This window comes from Dipteris shenzhenensis, chromosome 30 (assembly GCF_047967505.1).
Source record: "Dipteris shenzhenensis isolate YYH24624 ecotype China chromosome 30, Dip_SZ_1.0, whole genome shotgun sequence".
Classification (NCBI taxonomy): Eukaryota; Viridiplantae; Streptophyta; class Polypodiopsida; order Gleicheniales; family Dipteridaceae; genus Dipteris; species Dipteris shenzhenensis.
This window is the reverse complement of record NC_141625.1, coordinates 40,460,717-40,480,448: the sequence shown is the minus strand read 5'-3', so window position 1 is coordinate 40,480,448 and position 19,732 is coordinate 40,460,717. Positions and strand designations below refer to the sequence as shown.

Sequence of the window (19,732 nt, the reverse complement as noted above, 5' to 3'; positions counted from 1 at the left end):
AGAACTCATTCCTGGCAGCGAGCCACCCAATAGGCCCCCATACAGAGTTAGTGCAACTCAGCAAGAAGAGATTATGATTCAGGTGCAGGACTTGTTGTCCAAGGGGTTGATTCAGCCCAGTTCTTCTCCTTTTTGTTCCTCTGTACTACTAGTACAGAAGAAACATGGCTCATTCCGTATGTGCGTCGATTATCGTGCACTGAACAAAATGACCATCAAGAATAGATTCCCTATTCCGCGCATTGATGATGTGCTGGACCAGTTAAATGGAGCTTCAGTTTTCAGCAGGATAGACTTAAAGAGTGGCTATCACCAAGTGAGGATACAGCCTCAGGGTGTGCACAAGACAGCGTTCCGCACTACTTTTGGGTTGTATGAATATCTAGTGATGCCTTTTGGATTGACAAATGCCCCAGCTACTTTCAATAGGATGATGGATTGTATCTTCCGACCCTGTAGACAGTTCACTGGTACCTTCTTTGATGACATAATTTAATATGTAAAATCCGTTTAAACCTAACTTTTTCTTCAATCACGGGCATAGGCACGTAGATTATCCTCCCAGCCAACCTCGGTGGTAGTAAGCTCTCTATATATTTTCGTTACGTGAAGGCCCCTGCTTACCAAATTCCCCAAGTCCCAAAATTTCCTAGATGGATCTAGTATGCCACATGTCTTCATTCTAGGGTCCCTTCTTAATGCATCATTTACCTCTCTCTTGGGATATCATTGAAACCATTTACCCCTTGGCACATTTCATGCATTTAGGCCCCTTAGCCTTAGATCCACCTAGTCTAGTGCCATGTCACACTCACCAAGGACCTTGACTTTAATTCCTTTCTGATCATTTACGTAAAGTCCAACAAATATAATTCAAACATTAATCCTTTAAAAGAAAATGTCAACTAATCCTTCCGAGGTCATGTTGCCTCAACTTGGGCGTAACATTCCTTCCCTCTTCAGGCATGAGCGTCCTCGATGATAAAGTCTGGGAACACTCTTCGTAACTGGTATACGGCGCATTGTTCCTCGGTCCAAGATTCCTGTTGGTTTGCGTCTTGCATTATCCTCTATCTCCTAAAACAAAATAACACCCTTGATTAGTGAGTCACCTGTATGCAAAAATTTCTTTAAACGAGAAACATGAAACACTGGGTGCACCTTACAACCCTGTGGCAATTCTAATTTATAGGCTACCTTGCCTATTCTTTTTAGAATTAACCATGGCCCACAATATCGAGGTGATGACTTAGCACACTCTCCTGCAGTCAAAGACTTAGAATGTGAAGGAACTCTGAGAAAATTTTTTCTCCTTCCTTAAATTCTCTAGCGGATCTGTTTTCATCCGCATACGTCTTAGCTCTATCCATAGCTTGGCGGATGTTAGCTCTCGCAAGTGCTAGCATCTCCCGCATCTGAACCACAAAGTTCGCGGCACTAGGCACTTTCTGTGGTACTCCAACTGTAGTTGGATTCGTTGGTCTATAACCATAGTTCAGCTCAAACGGACTGAACCCTGTAGAGGAATGTTTTCTATCATTGTAGGCAAATTCTAACAATGGCAACCACTTGTCCCATGTATGTTGCCTCAATGACACATATGCTCTAAGCATATCCTCTAAAATTTGGTTGATTCTTTCCGTCTGACCATCCGTTTCTGGATGATCCCCACTACTCATTCCCAACTCAGTCCTTAGTGTCTCAAACACCGCAGTCCAAATATGACTGGTAAATTTGACATCCCTGTCTAACACTATGGATTTGGGTAATCCATGCAAACGAAATATATGTTTAATAAAAAAATCCGCCACTTGCGGGGCACTAATAGACTCTCTAGTTGGAATGAAGTGAGCCATCTTGGTAAGACGATCAACCACCGCAAGGATAGAATCATATCCACCTTGTGTCGTAGGTAGACCTACAATACAGTCCATGGAAATGCTCTCCCACCTACCTAGTGGTATTTCCAAGAGCTGTAAAAGTCCGGGTGGCTTCACCCGCTCTGCTTTACTGACACGAAAAACAACGTGTCACATATTCATGAATATGCTTTTTCATCTTTGGTGAAAAGAAATCTCGTCTCACGAGATCATGTCTTCTCAACTCCTGGATGTCCTGCACATGGGCTATCATGGCATTGTTGAATGACTCTCTGCCTGAGATCATTCTGATTAGGTACTACTATCTTGCCATTTCTTTTCAGCATACCATCCCTTATGGCATATCTTGCATAAGTTTGGCCTTTTCTAGATGCCAAGTCATCCTTTTCCCCGGGTTTGAACACATGAGCCTTAGGCTAAAGGCTCTGGATGAACTCGTCCACCTTTTGAGTTTCTCTAATCTCGGTCATTAGAGCACTCTCTAATACCGTGAAACTCATATTATGCATAATGCGTGATAACACACAAGGAACATCTTGCTATAGTGTTTCAAGAGCTGAGAAATCATCAGCTCTATGCAAACAACAAGAAAAGTGAATTCTTCCTTGAAGAAATCCATTACTTGAGGTATAATATCCAAAGATGGGATATAGATGGATCCGGCTAAGATCCGTGCCATTCACGAATGGCCAGAGCTGAAAACTGTGCATGAAGTTTGAAGTTTCCTAGGCCTATGTTCTTACTACAGAAGATTTATCAGGCATTTTGCGGATATAGCCGCTCCACTCCACGATCTTACTAAGAAAAATGCAACTTTCAGATGGGAAATTCCTCAAAAGACAGCATTCATCACACTCAAAGGGAGGCTGACCACAGAGCCAATCTTAATAGTTTCAGATTTATATCAGCCATTTGATGTGGATTGTGATCCTTGTGGGGAATGTGTTGGGGCTGCATTGCATCATAATGGTCATGTAGTGGCCTATGAGAGCAGGAGACTCCGGGATGCAGAGAGATATCTGGGAATCTATGAGAAAGAGTTATTGGCTGTAATCCATGCCATCCATACATGGAAGCATTATCTTTTGGGTGCAGTTTTTACTGTTAAAACAGATTACCAAAGTCTGAGATATTTTCCAACTTAGACAAAACTTTCCGAGAAGCATATGAAATGGGCAAATATGCTGTCAATGTATCATTTTCAGATTGTCCATACCCCAGGAATTCGGAACAGAGTGGCAGATGCCTTGTCCCGAAGACCCCAGGTCAACAATGTGACTATTGCTTATCATCAGGACCTGGAAGGCATGAGGGAGCAATATGCTAACGATGCAGATTTTGGCGAGATTTTACAGCAAATGCAAGAGGGGCAGTTCACCCGTCACTATTCCCTGAAAGATGGGTATCTAATGAAAGATGACTGCCTATGCATCACCCTGGAGATGAGGGAAAAGATTTTGGAGGAATGCCTTGCACCTCCCTATGCTGGACATAGAGGAATTACAGCAACAACTCTAGCACTAGAGAGGTATTTCCAGGGATGCGGAAAGATATACATCAGTTTGTTACTGAATGCCTTACATGTCAGAAAGTGAAGTATGATAGACGGAAGTCACCTGGTCTACTTATGCCTCTTCCCATGCCTCAGGCACTGTGGGAAAGTATTACAATGGACTTCATTTTTGATTTGCCAAGATCAAAGTTAGGGAATGATGGGATTTGGACTATCATTGATAGATTCAACAGGCAAGCTCATTTCATTCCGGTTCGCAAAACCATAAAGGTAGATCATATGGCTAAGCTTTTCAGATCTTTAAGTACCATGGTATGCCTAAGTCCATTGTCAGTGATAGAGATCCCAGAATGACCAGTCTATTCTTGAGAGCTTTATTTGATAACATGGGGACGAATCTGAATTTTTCTTCTTCTTTCCATCTCCAGATAGATGGTCAAAGTGAAGTAGCAAATTCTACAGCATTGGATATGCTGAAATGCTACGTGGGTGACCAAGGTTCAGATTGGGAAAAGTACCTACCATTGGTAGAGTTTGCTTACAATAGTACAGTACACAGCTCTACAGGGAAAGCCCCCTTTGAGGTCATTTATGGGAAGGTGATTCTGCCACCTATCCTGAGGACCAAGGATGTGCAGCTGATCAATTTGTGAGAGACCTCCAGACAGCCTATAGCCAAGTCCGGACAGCAATTGAAAGGTCTCTAGAGAAGCATAAAAGAGCTGCAGATAAGCATAGGAGACAGCTAGATCTCAAGGAAGGGGATTGGGTACTTTTGAAGTTCGAGAAAGTTAGGCTTCGCAAGTTTAAAGGCAAACAGAAAGTGCATGCAAAGTTATCTTCCAGATACTATGGCCCTTTCATGGTTACAGAAAGAATAAATGAAGCTGCATACAGGTTGGCATTGCCAGAGCATTGGAGGATTCACAATGCATTTCATGTGAGTCTTCTAAAGAAATTCCAGGGGCCAGAGCCTACAGAGCCAGTATCAGAGGATCCACCAGAAGTGGATGAGCTAGAGGAGGTCCTTTAGCCAGAGCAGATTGTGTACCATACTGTACGCAAAGGCCCTCAGGGCAAGGAGTTTTACAGGTATTTTGTAAAATTCAAGAATTAACGGCACTAGATGCCAAGTGGATGGATGAAGACATGTTGTCCGATCATCCACAGCTTTTGGATGTTTACAAGGAAGCTTTTCAGTTGAGGTCAACTGAATAGAAGCCGAGGGGATGTCACCACAATGTAAATATCCTAAGTCAAAGTACAGTTGACAATTTATCTGATAATAATCAAAGAGTTTTCATATGTGTTAATTATGGTCAAAGAGTTGTTTTAATGGTCAAAGAATTGACTACGGTCAAAGATACTTGAATCTGGTCAAGTAAGCCTGACTTCGGTCGGGGAGACTTGGTCTATTACCAAGAGGGTTTACTGCGGTTAACCAGAGAACCACAGAGCTGACTACGATCAGAGAGTGTTGACTTCGGTTAACGAGATTTGGCATGTGCCAAGAGGGTTAACTACGGTTAACCAAGATGTGTCAACTTCGGTTGGAGAGACTTGACTATAATGAATGCGCCTCGATCCTTGGTCAAAGCCTCTTAATTATGATCAAGAGTGTTGACTCCGGTCAACCAGAGAATAAATATATTTATTATATTTGTTATGTGTGCACATGTGTTCAGTGGGGACGCCCACCGTGACTAGAATTAGTCCACAGTGTGTTATTTGCATGCAAAGCGCTAACAATTAATGTGTGCCATGGTGGTTCGCTTTAATTATGGTGGTGCGCTTTAATTAATTGTTGCAGGTACTAAGAAGAGTTATTTTCCTAAGCGCTACGGGAGCCTAACAAGAGTCTAGGAGGCGGTTCGCGTGACCAAGTGCTTCGAAGACTTCAGAGTTGCACTTAGTGGCATGCAATTAGGAAAGTAAAGTAGAATTTGACGAGTGGCTTGTTGCCAAGAAAGGGAGCCTAAGAGCTCATGTAATGATTCATTCACGTATGAATTATGTATGAATAGCTCTACGTTGAACTATGTACTCCATCTTCTCTCAAGTAATAAAATCCTTCGGGGGGTCCAGCCCGACTATTGTCTTGGGCCCTAGTGTCTCTGTTGAGAGAGGGAGAGTAATTGGGAGTATCCTTGTTGTATTTTACGAGGGAACGGTTACATTGACATTATGGAGCACTAACAGACTCCCTAGTCGGAATAAAGTGAGCCATCTTGGTAAGACGGTCAACCACGACAAGAATAGAATCATATCCACCTTGTATCGTAGGTAGGCCAACTATAAAGTCTACGGAAATGCTCTTCCATCTACCCAATGGTATTTCCAAAGCAAAAAGCTAGATGGCTTGACCCGTTTTGCCTTACTCACTTGTCACATTAGGTATTCCTATCTCGTGATTTTGTTTCAATATACCATCCGCTATAGAATATCTTGCATAGGTTTGGCCTATTTTGGATGCCAGATCATCCCTTTCCCCGGGTTTAATCACATAAGCCTTAGGCCAAAGACTCTAGACGAACTCGCCCACTTTCTGAGTTTCTATAATCTCGGTCATTAGAGCACTCTCTAATACTGTGAAACTCATATTATGTATAATGCACGACAATGCATTAACAACTTTGGTTTTTTTCTAGTCTTACAAAGATATACATATATATAATTTCATTTTCCTTCCCTCTTCGGTACCGAATCGTCATGTTTAAACTCCTGCATAAGTTTTGCCTACCTAGCTTGGCGGCCTCTCAAGTGAGGTTGTTTACAAAAATGTTTCCAAGTATCATGGTTTACCTCCACGTAAAACTTTGAACCATACAAATAATGCCTCCATGTTTTCAAAGCATGCTAGTGTACAACTCTCAAGTGAGGTTGTTTACAAAAATGTTTCCAAGTATCATGGTCTACATCCACGTAAAACTTTAAACCATACAAATAATGCCTCCATGTTTTCAAAGCATGCTAGTATACAACTCTGATTCATGAGTTGGCCAATTTCGCTAAGTGGGAGAAAGCTTCTTGCTTTCCCCCCATTGCCCCAGCCCCTACCCTCGCCCCCTACCTCCGCCTCCTCTTCAGCCCCTATCTCCTCCCCCCTCCCCCACCCCCCCCTCCTCCCTCCTCTCCTCTCTTACCCCTTCAGCCCCTGTGCCTCTCCCATCCCCTCGATTGATGATGGCTTTGCCTTCAGCCAATCCTCGCCTGCTTCCACAAGTGAACACAAGTGAACTCCAAGTGAAAAAATGCAACATATTGTATATTGGCTTTATGTGATAGTAAAGTTGCTTGCATAGTATCTGGGGACATTTCTGATCAGTGGACTCTTCATCGTTTAGTACGCCAAGGACTTCCTCTTAGTGCGGTCACTGACCTTCTCTCTTGGAGGAGAACTGCTCCTACAACAATGTTACTTGCATTGGTTTCTATGAAATTTTGAACATTGGACCAGAGACTACAGCTTGCTTTATGGCATTACAACTCTCTTGTTGATTTTGTCCCTACACAGAAGGTACTTTATCTAAGGTCAAGTCAGGCAAAGGCGATACTATCACAGAATATGCTTTAATATGCCTTTGATGAAATTGGACGAATCCCAAGAATGATTGCAAAGTGGTCAAACTCGGAGGGATAGGTCAAGTCAATATCGTAGTCACTTTCTTTGGATTCATTTTCACCCCATCAGGAGTAATAATGAACCCCAAATATTCTACTCTTATCATGCACATCACAGTTTTTTTTAATAATTACATACAAATTGGCTTTTCTCAAAGTACCAAATACTTTTCTTATGTGTTCACGATAGTTTTGCTGAAAACAAGGATATCATCAATAAAATGTACTATAAACTTTTCGATATAAGGACGTAGTAAAGCATGGCAAATGTAGCTGGAGCATTCGTAAGTCGAAACAACGTTCCCAAAAACTCGTAATGTCCAGACCTGCTTCTAAAAGTGGTTTTATGCACATCCTTGTATCTGATGATAGCCACACTTAAGATCTATCTTACTGAAAATTATGGCTGCTTGTAATGCATCTAGAAAATCGTCAATCTAAGCCATGGGATACTTGTGCTTAACAATGATATTGTTTAGTCCTTTGTAATCTATACAGAGACGGAAAGTATTGTCTTTCTTCTTCTTTAATATCACTGGTGAAGCAAAAAGTGAGAAACTGGGCTGAATCTGCCCTAGCTTGAGGTATTCCTCCAGCTACCTTCGCACCTTAGCTTCTTCAGTAAAACTTTACCTATAGGAAGCTCTATTCACAAGTTTAACCCCCGGTATAAGTTCAACCTTATGTTAAACATTCCGCTCTAGATGTAAACCATAAGGAAACTCATCCCTGAAACAATCAGAGAACTCCTTTGCAATCTGGTCAGCCATCTTGGTGATCTCCCCTTCTTAGTATGGGTGCTAGTCGATGGACCGTCAATCGACTCTATAGATGCTGAACAAAGAAACAAAAACTCTTCTTAAGCTTTTCGAACTTCCATCACGGAAACTAACGGTCGTGAGGGAAGTCCTTTTCATCCCGCATGATATATAGCAGATCGTCCATCATGAAATAATAAATGTGCTTTTTTCAATCTATGTTCGGATTCTTCTTAGAATGCCAAGCCTTTCCCAGGGCTATATGTGCGTCAGCAAGTCGCATATCTGGAGAGCCAGAAGCACAAAGGCATTCGAGGGAACTCAGGTTCATCCCTCGCACACATTACCTAGTATCTAAACAGACACCGTACATACCTTGATGGCCGTATGGACGAGTATGCAGGGAGACTCCCGCGCAGCCTCAGCTAGGAGGGCTTCTTTCTTCAGGGAATGGAAGGATTCTCCTTTCTTCTCTGAGACTCCTACAGGGTTGAGGTGGCACTTTCAGCCTCAGCCTTGGTTGTTTCCCACCTCCCCTTGAGGGGGATTTATTTATCCTCATGATTTCATGATGTATTCCGCTTAAAGCTTGCTCTCACAGGTTTTTTCTCTTAATAGAAGTCTGATTGACTGAGATCCCATAATGCAAGAAAAAATGCAACTGTGAGACCATCCCATCCTGGAGATTTCCATCTGCCACAGGATCTCAGTCCATCAGACAATTCCCTTTCGCTGAAGGGATGTCGGTCATTTCAAAGTGCAGCTTCTCCGCATAGTCTTGAAACCGAAGTTCCAACTGGGTACCCCTTTGATCCCATACTTCAGTTGAACTTCCATACGCCATTTTGACTGATATGTATAGTGAGATGGCCTAGTCTTTAATTTCGGCCTCTTTACGGCTTGGAGTTAAATTACATTGTGTGTTGATGCCGAGTCAAACAACACAATGACGTCGTGATTGGCCACTTGCCCTTTCATCTTAATTAACTCTGTATCACTAAAGGCCATATAACCCATTGCTATGGGCTTAGATAGGATATTATCAGGTGCACTGTTTACTAACTTAGCAAATGACACACACAATAACATAGGTATTTCCCTCTGAGAAGATCCTACTAGGTGAATTTGCATCTGGTTGCAGACCGTGGCTCTGGGACTTCCCTCCATCTCCACGTCGCACTCTGCTAGAGGGCATCGTAGAGTCGAACAGCACAAGAAGGGAGCTGAAGAAAGTGCTCTGATACCAATGTAGAAAAGGGGACCGGGCAGATTTAGAGAAAGGGGTAGAACTAGCAATAGGGAGAGAGAGGAAGGGGGAAAGTGAATAGGAGAGAGAGAAGAAGTGTGGGAGAGACCGATTGGGAGATAGAGAGAGAGTGTGTGAGGTACAAATGTGGAGAGTAGGAGAGGGGATTATATAAGAGGTTACATCAAAAGGTGCTACAAAAATGGTGGTTGGACTTTTAGGTCCCCTCCACAAATCCACAATTTCATCTATTTCTTATTAAGAGTACTCCTACATTATCCCCTTTCCCCCCTTCATTACACGTGTATTATGGGAGGTTCTTGTGGGAAGTGGCTCAGGTACTTTGCTATAGAAAGGGCCTGTCATGGTCCCACTTGGCTGGGGAAAAGCTTGCTTTGTCAGGTTCAGTGTATCTAAGGATGCCTTAGCTGCTATCTTACTACAGAAAGGAGAGAAAGGGTGTATGCAGCTTGTGTAGTATGATAATTGCATTTAGTGGATCCTGAAAGGAGATATTCAGAGATAGCAAAACAGGGGCTTTCTTTGATGTTTGCTATATGCAAATTCAGTTCATACTTGCTGCCAAAGCCCTTTGTCTTTTTGGTAGATTATGTGATTCTGCAGTATCCCAATAAAGCCTAATCCCAGGGGAAGTTTTGCTAAGTGGTAGGAACTTCAGCATACATGCTCACAGGAAGAGGGATAGTAGAGGATGTGGAAATAAGGTTAAGGAGGAAGAAAGAAAACTGGCTGCAAAACACTCCACACAACAAACCAAAAGGAGAGTGGGCCGGTGCATACATTATACTTTGACGGAGCATTTCAAAGAAATGCACGAAGTGGAAGTATAGGAATGTGCTTATGCATTCTTGACAGTTCGTATATTGTTCCGGAAATAAACTCAGTAGCCTCAAAAAATGAAGCTGAGTATTTGACCTTGATACCTGGCTTGAATTGCAGCCAACATTGTGGTTAGGAAGCCTTGTATCTATGGGGACTCTTCAAAAAGGAGAAAAAGAACACAAAGATGATGTGGAGGGTCTTGAAATGGACTCAGATTTAGTAGCAAAAATGTTGTCAATGAAGAACCTAAATCTTTGCTTGAATGAGACAGTGACAGATGACGATCCAAGATACATATGGGGCCAGAAGACTTATGTTGTGCATGCTTCATCGGTGGTGAAAGCAAGCATCTTCACCAATAGCAGGACCTTAGATAAAGCCTATGTTGAAAATATTTTTGAGGCTTTGATTAATGGGGAAAAACCAGTTGTTTCAAATGTGGTAATCCGTCCAAGGGCATATTGGCCAGTCTAAATAAAGCACCACACACACACACATGTATGATGTATATATATATCCCCTTATCATCCATCCTCCTTGCCCCACCATCCTTAAAACAAAGCTTTGCAATTTAAACTTGGGGCAACACAAGGAGATGACAATCATGTTCATCTACACTGGACCTCAAATGCGACCTATAGGACATCACATTGCTGAAGCTGAAGGCATATTTTCTAAAAACAAAAACAAAAAGAGAAACTATTGTCTTCTGAGAGACTGTTTTCAGACCTTATTTGAAGCCTAATGAGAACCTGCCAAAATTTCTGGTCCTTGATATATGTGTGTATGTGTGTGTGTGCGTGCGTGAGCTCACACGCGCGTGTGTTGTGTGTATGAGAGAGAGAGAGAGAGAGAGAGAGAGAGAGAGAGAGATTGACGCAAGTTGTGGGCTGACCATTTCTGCTCTATAACAAATTTTCAATAAACCCTGCACAGGGCTATATAAAGTGTAATACACTCTTAATTGACATTAAAATTTTGCAGAAGCCTGAAAGTTGGAGACTTGCATGCCAAACGATTGTTGGGAATAAGTTGAACTCTGGAAAGGTAGGGATTGTGATGGATGAAGCCCTTACAATGAAAGGGTTTTAATGTTACATTTTCACCTAATAGACGCGTAATATGAGCTGCGGTTCTATGGGGTTTTACTGCACTGAAATAAATTTCTTGTATGTGGAGTGGTGCAGGTGGTAGTCCAAAGGTTGCCACAAAATAAAAAGTAGGACGACCACTTCTTTACAAAATTTCAGGATATTTTTTCCATTTTTTAAGTTGCAAATTCTTATATATTTGAGCCAAGGGCATTGCATTTCAAGCATGAACAATAAGAAGGATCTGTAATAAAGGGAATTGACTATCTCATTGAATATTATGGAAATTAGTGCTCGATTACTTAACAGAGATAGTAATCCGATGAGAAAAGCCAGGTTGCATCTCTTTGTGTTTGAGGTGGAAGGAAAATCCAACAATAAATTATCAAGGACTCCAAGCAAAAGAGAGAATCTAAGTTATGAGTTCATAATTTTGAAGGAAGGTTGAAGCTCAATGAATGGGTCCAATTATTTTGTTTTCCATTCCTTTTTTTAGAAATTTGTCGAGGACATTATTAAGCCTGTGAGTTGTGAAGAGGACCCATTTCACACTGACCCTAGTTTTATTTCTTAACTGTTTATTTTATAAGTGATCACTCTGTGCAAACACTTCTGAGAGACACTTTTGTTGTAGAGATAAATCTTCACCAATTGGAAAATAATGTTCTCAAGTCTAGGTGCCGGAAACTGTGTATGATTATTCTGCAAATGATCTCTAAACCAGGGGTTTATGCAGCTAATAGATCATTTTTATACTCATCATTTGCGTGGAATATCTTGTTTCTACTTTTTTTTTGTAACTTTAGATGTTGCACACATGCCCTTTAATACACTATTGAAAAGGGTATAAGGCACGTAGATTTAAAGTCGAGAGCCACCCCGGATTATGTATCGGGAACAATGGACTCTTCAGCCAGGTTTGTGCAAAATGTGGTTGGGATTTAGCAAAATGTGGTTGGCCTGGCTGTTGGGACCGTACATGTGTGGCTTACGTGCATATTTTACAAAATTTAGACATGAACTAATTCAATTTGCTGTTTATGAAATGACTAAGAACATGCTTACACACTGCAATTTTCTCTCAGCTACCTACTGGAGTCTACTGTACAGGGAGTTTTTTACTGCCAGCTTGCAAGTTTTTCTTGAGTTTCATAAAAAGCAGGTCATGCCATAGGCAAAGCCTTGTCTAGGAATACTGGATAACGAAGTCTGGCCTGTTGAGAGAAATTGGTCCATGCCTCGAAAAAGTGGATCCACGGTCTATGGCATATCTGAGTCTGTAAATACCGGATCCGGGGCTTGTCTGGGAAGTTCAGATTCATGGGGCTTTTATGGAAAGATTGGATGCACGGAGCCTATCTAGAGCACCGGATGTGGGTTATATTTAGAGAGAATTAATCTGGTCCTGCATGGAAACTGTAATCCTGTTTGAAAATGCCACTAGATCTTGCTTGCAAATGCTGGACCTGGGCTTGATTGGAAACACCAAAACCTTGTCTGAAAACACTAGACCTCGAGTCTGTTTGACAGAATCCTATCTGGCTAGCTTGAGGAGACGCCGAATACAAAACTCAATGAATAACCAAACGTCTGAATAGGAGAGCCACCGATATTGTGCGGTCCCCTCACATTGTCGAAGTACTACCCTCCCCTTTGGCATGATCGATCTATTACAAGAAAACGGCTTGTCATCTTATCAATTTTGTGCTTTGAGTGGGATCCTTTCTCCTTCTTCACTGTTGCCATACCTAGGATTACGAGCCCCTTCAACTGTGCACGGTGCTATAAACAGTTGAGAACAGTCTGATCTTAATCCACTGGACCTGTCGGGCTTTACTTTGATTTGGCTGTACCCTTTGCCCTCTAATTGTCTCAAGCATATGGAGAATAATGTCACTTTCACCTAGTTGGGAATATTGTGACATTCCATTTCTCGGCCCTTGTACAACAGCAAACAAATGTAAAAGCTTCCAGAGACACTCTCCACTTGCAATACTGTGTTTAGCTTATTTTAACAATTAGTATGTTCTACGAGAACAAGCTTGTCAAACACTTTCACGCTTGAAGGGTGTGTGGATGAACTACAATGGCACCAAGTATTTTTGATCCAAGGTATGAGGTGAGATCACGAAAGAGTATTACTGCCTGGCACGGGGTCCCATCATCATAATCGGAGGAACTATAGCAAGTTGCATTTTTCACATGCATGCTATTTACATCTCTAATTTAACAAGTGAGTACAAGTACACGTGAGCAGTGCCTTCAAATCGGTTCTGTCAAAGGAAAACAATTGTCAAGATGAATGAATGATTAATTTGCAACACCTGTGATGGAAGCCCGTGTATAGGTAAGTTTGAATGATTTGCAAACTCTGTGTGTGTGTGTGTGTGTGTGTGTGTGTGAGAGAGAGAGAGAGAGAGAGAGAGAGAGAGAGTTACAAAAAAAAACCAAAGTGTGTGAGCGAGTGTGTGTGAGAAAGAGAAAGAACCAAATAGAAGCAGGCCACTTGGCAACAAAGTGTGTGGGACACTCTTTAATAAAAATATAACTAGAGCGCTGCCTGGAAGGTAGTGTTAACAAAGGCAGAAGAACTCTCAAAGTTAGTAAATAAAAACTTGTAAAAAGAACATCCCTTACTTTAATAGATGTAAATGATACAACAAATCTTCTTCATTGCCTGTATATAAATCCTTATTGTCGAGGTAGTGATTTGTTTTAACATTCCAAAGATGAAGCATTTGTTAGCACCACTGTCCAGACAACACTATACTAACACTTTTGTTAAAAAGTGTCCCACACAGTTTCTTGCTAAGTGGCCCCCTTCTATTTTGGTTCTCTCTCTCTCTCTCTCTCTCACACACACACACACACACACACACACACACACACTTACTCACACACACTTTCTCTTTTTAAGAATCTCTCTCTCTCTCTCTCTCTCTCTCTCTCGCTCTCTCTTCCTCTCTCTCTCACACACACACACACACGCACGCGCGCGCGCGTGCACTCGCGTGCACACACATAGAGTTGCAAATCTCTTTGCATTTGCAAGCGGTTCCATCATCCATTCGTCTTTAAATCGTTTGCGCTGACAGAACTTAAGGCAGTGCTCACGAGTACTTGTACTCACTTGTTTTTGTCCCAATGTCATGTTAAAAATGTGAAGTATATAAATCTAACGAAAACATGAAGGAGAAAGGGTGGAAAGATCCAAAAGTAACTTGATGCACATTAAATTATATTTTGGCGAGGTCATGAGAGAAATATAAGGAAGATATCCTACCTTTTTAGGAAAATTGTATCCAAGACCATACAAATGACATGAAGGAGATGGTATATTTGAGGTTTCAAGGTGTAGGGTGATATTAAGGGACAGGCTACTTGAAATTCCAAGGCTCCTAGGTTTCCCTCTATAAAATCTTCTCCTTTTGTAGCTGTCGTAAATAAATTATTATGGAATGTAGCTTGATGCAGTTTTCCTTTGTTCTAGTTGGAGTCACTTAAACAATGTATCATGTTCATCCATTTTTGTTACAAGACTTGCTCGTTATGGCATGATTAGATTGGCAAGTGCACCTAGTGATGTTTAAAATGACTTGAAAAGTAAAATTTTTGGAACATTGACAAGTTTTTGGTTTGACACAAAGAAAGGACATCCCTCAGAAGAGGGAATAATGAAATAGCAATGGTTGATCCTTATGCAAACCTTGTAAATCATCATCTTGAGAGAAGGCCAAGTTCATGATTATCTTGAGGGGAGGTATTGAGATGATTTCAATCTCATGAAAAGCAAGGGATGACAGAATAAGCCAAAAAATTTTCATCATATACTTAGCATATAATTAGGGATCTCTCTCTCTCTCTCTCTCTCTCTCTCATGAAAAGTAAGGGATGACAAAATAAGCCAAAAAATTTTCACCATATACTTAGCATATAATTAGGGGTCTCTCTGTCTCTCTCTGTCTCTCTATGTCTCTCTCTCTCTCTCTCTCATGTTGTTGTTGGTGTGTTTGTAGTTAGAGAGTATGCCCGCTCAGCCCTTTCTTCCCTTTCTTATATTGGAGGGGGGCCATAATTATCTCATGCAAGTTGCAATCTTGCCATATTGTGTTTTTGCAACAGTCCTTGTTGATCATCCTTTAAAAGTTGTTGTAGGGGAGATTATGGACCAAAAAGGGGTCATTTCTTATGAGCAGTTAGGCTTTCCATTAATCATTTAGAGAATAAGACAATTGGATGCCTTGGTGCTTATCCTTTTTTCACATTTAGCGTTGGCGAACTCTTCACTATCGTTGGAGGTGGGTCGTAAATCCTTGAGAGGGTGGGCAAAGAGTGCAAGTAATTTCACCAAAGGAGGTATGCACTTCCTTACAATAGCTATAGGTGTAGAGTATTATAGTGTTAAAGTGAAGGGTTAAGTTCATTTCTAAGTAAGGAGGTAGCAGAGGGTGGAGGAGAGTTGGGTTGGAAGTCCTAGAGGCTAGCCCTCCAAAGCCTATGTGCATTGTGCCTGGGCAGTAAGGAGGGTCATGTAAACTTGTTGGGACTTTTCCATAGCCATCTTTGACACAACAGATGTCTTGATAGAGTTGCATGCTAGAATAAATTAGCCACCATACGCATACTAGCAAGGCTTATTGTATCGATTGTATCAATTGTTTATCTAATGGCATCCATATAATGTTTATAGGTCTCATGTGGCCTTATACGTGTCTAGAGGCCTTTGTCCATCCCCATAATTTACAATTGTTGTTTTAGAAATGAATTAATACGTTTTTGCTTTCTAATGAGTTTTTGACCATCGGCACAAATATCCATGATCAAATATCTCATGCGATATGGAATATATTGATATGTAGTATCTATGCCTTTAGTGGGTACACTTATTATTATTATTATGGTAGAAAAGTTTGTATTATATTAATAAAAAGATTTATATAATACTATTCCAGAGTAGCCAAAAAAATCACATTTCCATCCCTCGATTATTCAAGGGGGTAACATATGTATGAAACTTCAAAGTAGACAACAACTGAACAATGCTCTTGGCGCTTCTTCCTTGATAGGAAATAGAGGGGGATTGACTTGTTTTTGAAGACATTGACAAAGCAATGTAATACTATATTAGTTTCTATTAGCCTGAAAAAGACATTCTAGAAAAGAGAGATAGTTATGCTAAGCCATTGAGAAAAAAGATCAAGAGCATTGAGAGACTCATCATTAAATTGAAGGATATTTCTGGCAATCAAAATAAGCCATAAGGCATGTGTTGATGCTGTTATTACAACCCAAAAAGAATAGGGGATCTTGAGTGAGTCCCCAAGAAAATTGCATTCCAATTTAACAGTTCTCCTATGCGAATCTGCACAAACTTCCATAGTTTTTTGGCTCCAAGACAAGTGATAAAAAAATGAAAAACGTCCTCTTTATGGTTAGGGCATCTTTTACAATAACCATTGCCTTCGCCAATCCTTTCACTTATGTAGTTAGTCCACATTGCCTTATGAAGGATGAGCTTAAGCATAGTGGAGGTTCCTTTCCCATATTAGTAGAAATTTGTTTTTCCATTTAACTTTGTTATCTATAGTTTTTCACTTGATATTGAGAATCTAACCATGCCTTCTATGTCATTACAAGGAGTTGGGACATGGAAGAAGATGAGAATGTTCCACCCAAAATTAAAGTATTTGGGGAAATTTAAAACATGCCCTCTTTTCCATGTACAATTTTGATTCCACAACTGTATCCTGTTTATACACAATTCCTGGTCTTGGTTTGTAAGCCTAAACGATCTTCTGATTTCAATCCAAGTTTTCATGTGAAATCATTCTTTTGCCATACTTGATCCCAAGTCTGGATCCTTTTGTAAAACAATATCTAGGCTTTTAGAATATCTGAGTCATTAAGAGTTTTTTCATAAAAGAAGAAAGAAACCAAATGCAATCCAAACCCATAAAGAAGCTTTTTCCAATATAAATTGACTCTTTACTTGCTTAAAAGCATACCATAAAGATTTCCAAACTTGACCCCCCTCAATGTGACATGGTTTAGGATTGCATAATGCATAAAGCCTTGGACAATTTTCCATTTTGGAGCTCTCAAGGGTTTGACATACTTGAAGTTCCTCAGTAAGAGATTTTCCCAGTCCATGCCAAGGTGCACGATTGCTTTGACTAGCCAAAATTTGTGAGCTGCTTGTTGAATGTCTACCACACCTAGTCCTCCCTTAGCTTTGGTCTTGTACAATATGACTAGCTTACCTTAGCAATTCTAGTTTTGGTATCATTACCGCCCCATAGAAAAATTGTGCACAACCTAATGAATCAAGACTTGTCATTGAAGGGCACCAATAGGCGAGGGAAAAGATGGAGATGGGGTAGATACAATGATTTAAGACTACCCTTCTTCTAGCTTAGCCTAGAACCCCTCCATCTGTCTAATTTAAGGCTACCTTCTTCTAGCTAAATTAGCTTGGAAACCCCTCCATCTGTCTAATTTACCGCTACCATTGAATCTATTAAGGAACTAATCCCATATTTCCTTCATATTGACATCAAAACCTATGGGAATGCCCAATTTTTATAGCCTTATTGATTTAGCATGACCTGATCATGACTTGACAGCACTCCATAACCTATCTTGGCATGGTTTATGATTGATGCAGAGGCTAAGAAAAATGTATCCAAGTAGTTTAGAGCCTTTGCTATGTCTTGGGAAGAATTTTGAGGGTAAGATTTGTATCATCAGCAAAGTGCTAGCTAACTAGTTGCTTACTTGAAGGTGGTTCAATACCTTTGTGAGAACCCTTGACCACTTAATCTCAGAGAGTAGTCATCCAAGGCCATTAGCAACTACTGCAAAAGGTAGAGGAGCTAAGGGGTAGTCTGTTTGGTAGATCTCTTTGGAAAAAAAGGTTGAGTCATCTCACTATTAATACATATTTTGGCTGAGGCATTAGTGAGGAGGAGTTTGACATAGGATATACGTTTCTTACCTAGTTCCAAGTTGTGTAGAGATTGAATTAAAAGTCCCAATTCAAGTTGTCATAAGCTTTGTCAAAATCTATCTTGAGGAAGTGTATGTCCTACCTTGTTTCTTTAGCATATTCACATCCTTCCTAGAAATTTATTATTTCCTCCAATAGATCTCTACCTTTCATAAAGTCTTTCTATTTCTCTAAAATCTACTAGTCCATTTTATTCTATGGTCTTAAATCTAGTGCTTTAGCAAATATCTAGTAGCTGCATTTTAGCATTGTCAGAGGCCTTTGATTCCTAAGTTCTACTTTATCACCTTCTATAGGAATAAGTTTAATTACTCCTCCATTATAGTGAATAGGGAGTTGCTCTAAGATTAAGCTTTCCTGCCACAACTTCGCTAAACATGGCCCAACTATGTCCTAGAAGCATTTGTAGAATTCAATAGAGAGCCCAGTTTCCCCTGGAGTCTTGCCATCAACCATTGTAAAGAAAACATCCTTGAGTTCTTGAATAGACACATCATTGTCCAATTGTAATTTGTCTAAATTAGAGACTATACTTTGCCTAGCTTGTTGACATCTGGTTCATGCCTCTAGAATTTTCTCATAATTAATAGTAGTTGTATTGAGAAAATTTTGAAAGTGCTTGAAGATAATACCCAAATTTTCTTTAGTAGATTCAGTAAGAGTAGCGTCCCCCTTTTTAAGTAAAGAAATGTCTCCTTGAAGTCTTTTCCTTCTTATAAGTTTTTATTTTCTCTTGAAGGTCTATCTATCTTACCTACCCACCACTCTCTAAGGTATACCTTAGCATCCCTTATCCTAGTCTGTTCTTGAAGTCTAATCTCTTTTTTCTTTTGTAAAAACTGCAACTGATCCTATGCATCTTGCTGTCTAGCCCTTTGTTCAATGGACTCCCACTCTTCTTCTCTGAGCTTATCCATTCTCCTTGTTGTTATTATAGATTTGTTCTTTCTTGCCTCCTTTAGGACTCTTTGAGTGTTTAGGAAAGCCTCAAGCCAAGCATCAGAGGCAAACCTTACAGAGTTGACATACCCTTGTGATATCTTGCTACACAACCTGCAGTTAATAAAGCTGAGGATTTGATTTATACCAAGAGGGGCTCTTTCTTCTTGAGGCAAAATAAAAAATGGTGAAAACTGTTAGATATCAATGCTCCACTCTCGTGTAACTACGCGGGAACCAGCTAACTCTACTTGTAAGCCCCCCATATGAGGAGAAGGCATTTGAGTAGCTTGGTTATCCGGTAGGTCCTGGTTTGGACACCAGATGGGGGCCATGTGTGGCCTGATGGCTAGATGGCTTCAGATAGAGTTGGCACACTACCAACTACAAGTGCAGGAAGGCATCCCATGACTGACTACACTGAGGGTAGATGGAGCATTTCCGGGGCAGCCCACTCTCAGGTTGCGGGGCTCGTTTGGAGCCCTAGATGATCCCGGATGGCTCTGGGCCGAACGGCAACCATAGGTTTGTTGCTCTATTTTGCGCCACGGTTCTATCGTGTGGTCGGTGGCCTATTTCAGGACTGACCTCCAATCGGCCGTTTTGGGTGGACTAGGTCGGTCACCCAAGTGGGTCTAATCGACTACAACTGGTGGCTATATAAGAGCAAGCCCATGAAGCCCATAATCATCACTGGCTATAGCAACCCTGATTCCTTAGCATCTAGCCTCTGTCCTCTACTGTTTCCAGCACGCCATCGAAGCTTCTCACACAGGAGCGCACGGCTGGGAGGCAGCGCCATCTATTGTATCAATTTTACAGTAATCAAATTTTT

At 40.9% G+C, this 19,732-nt stretch overlaps 1 protein-coding gene across 1 annotated transcript in view; it reads left to right on the top strand.

Annotated features, from left to right (window-relative positions):
- Positions 1 to 11,630, top strand: part of LOC147882114 (photosynthetic NDH subunit of subcomplex B 3, chloroplastic-like) — a 30,348-nt gene extending 18,718 nt beyond the window's left edge. Inside the window, exons 5-6 of the mRNA XM_087401792.1 lie at positions 10,846 to 10,908; positions 11,049 to 11,630. Coding sequence (XP_087257918.1) covers positions 10,846 to 10,908; positions 11,049 to 11,084 — 99 coding nt within the window. The 3' untranslated portion in view covers positions 11,085 to 11,630. The remainder of the gene's footprint in view (positions 1 to 10,845; positions 10,909 to 11,048) is intronic.
- Positions 11,631 to 19,732: the final 8,102 nt, after the last annotated feature.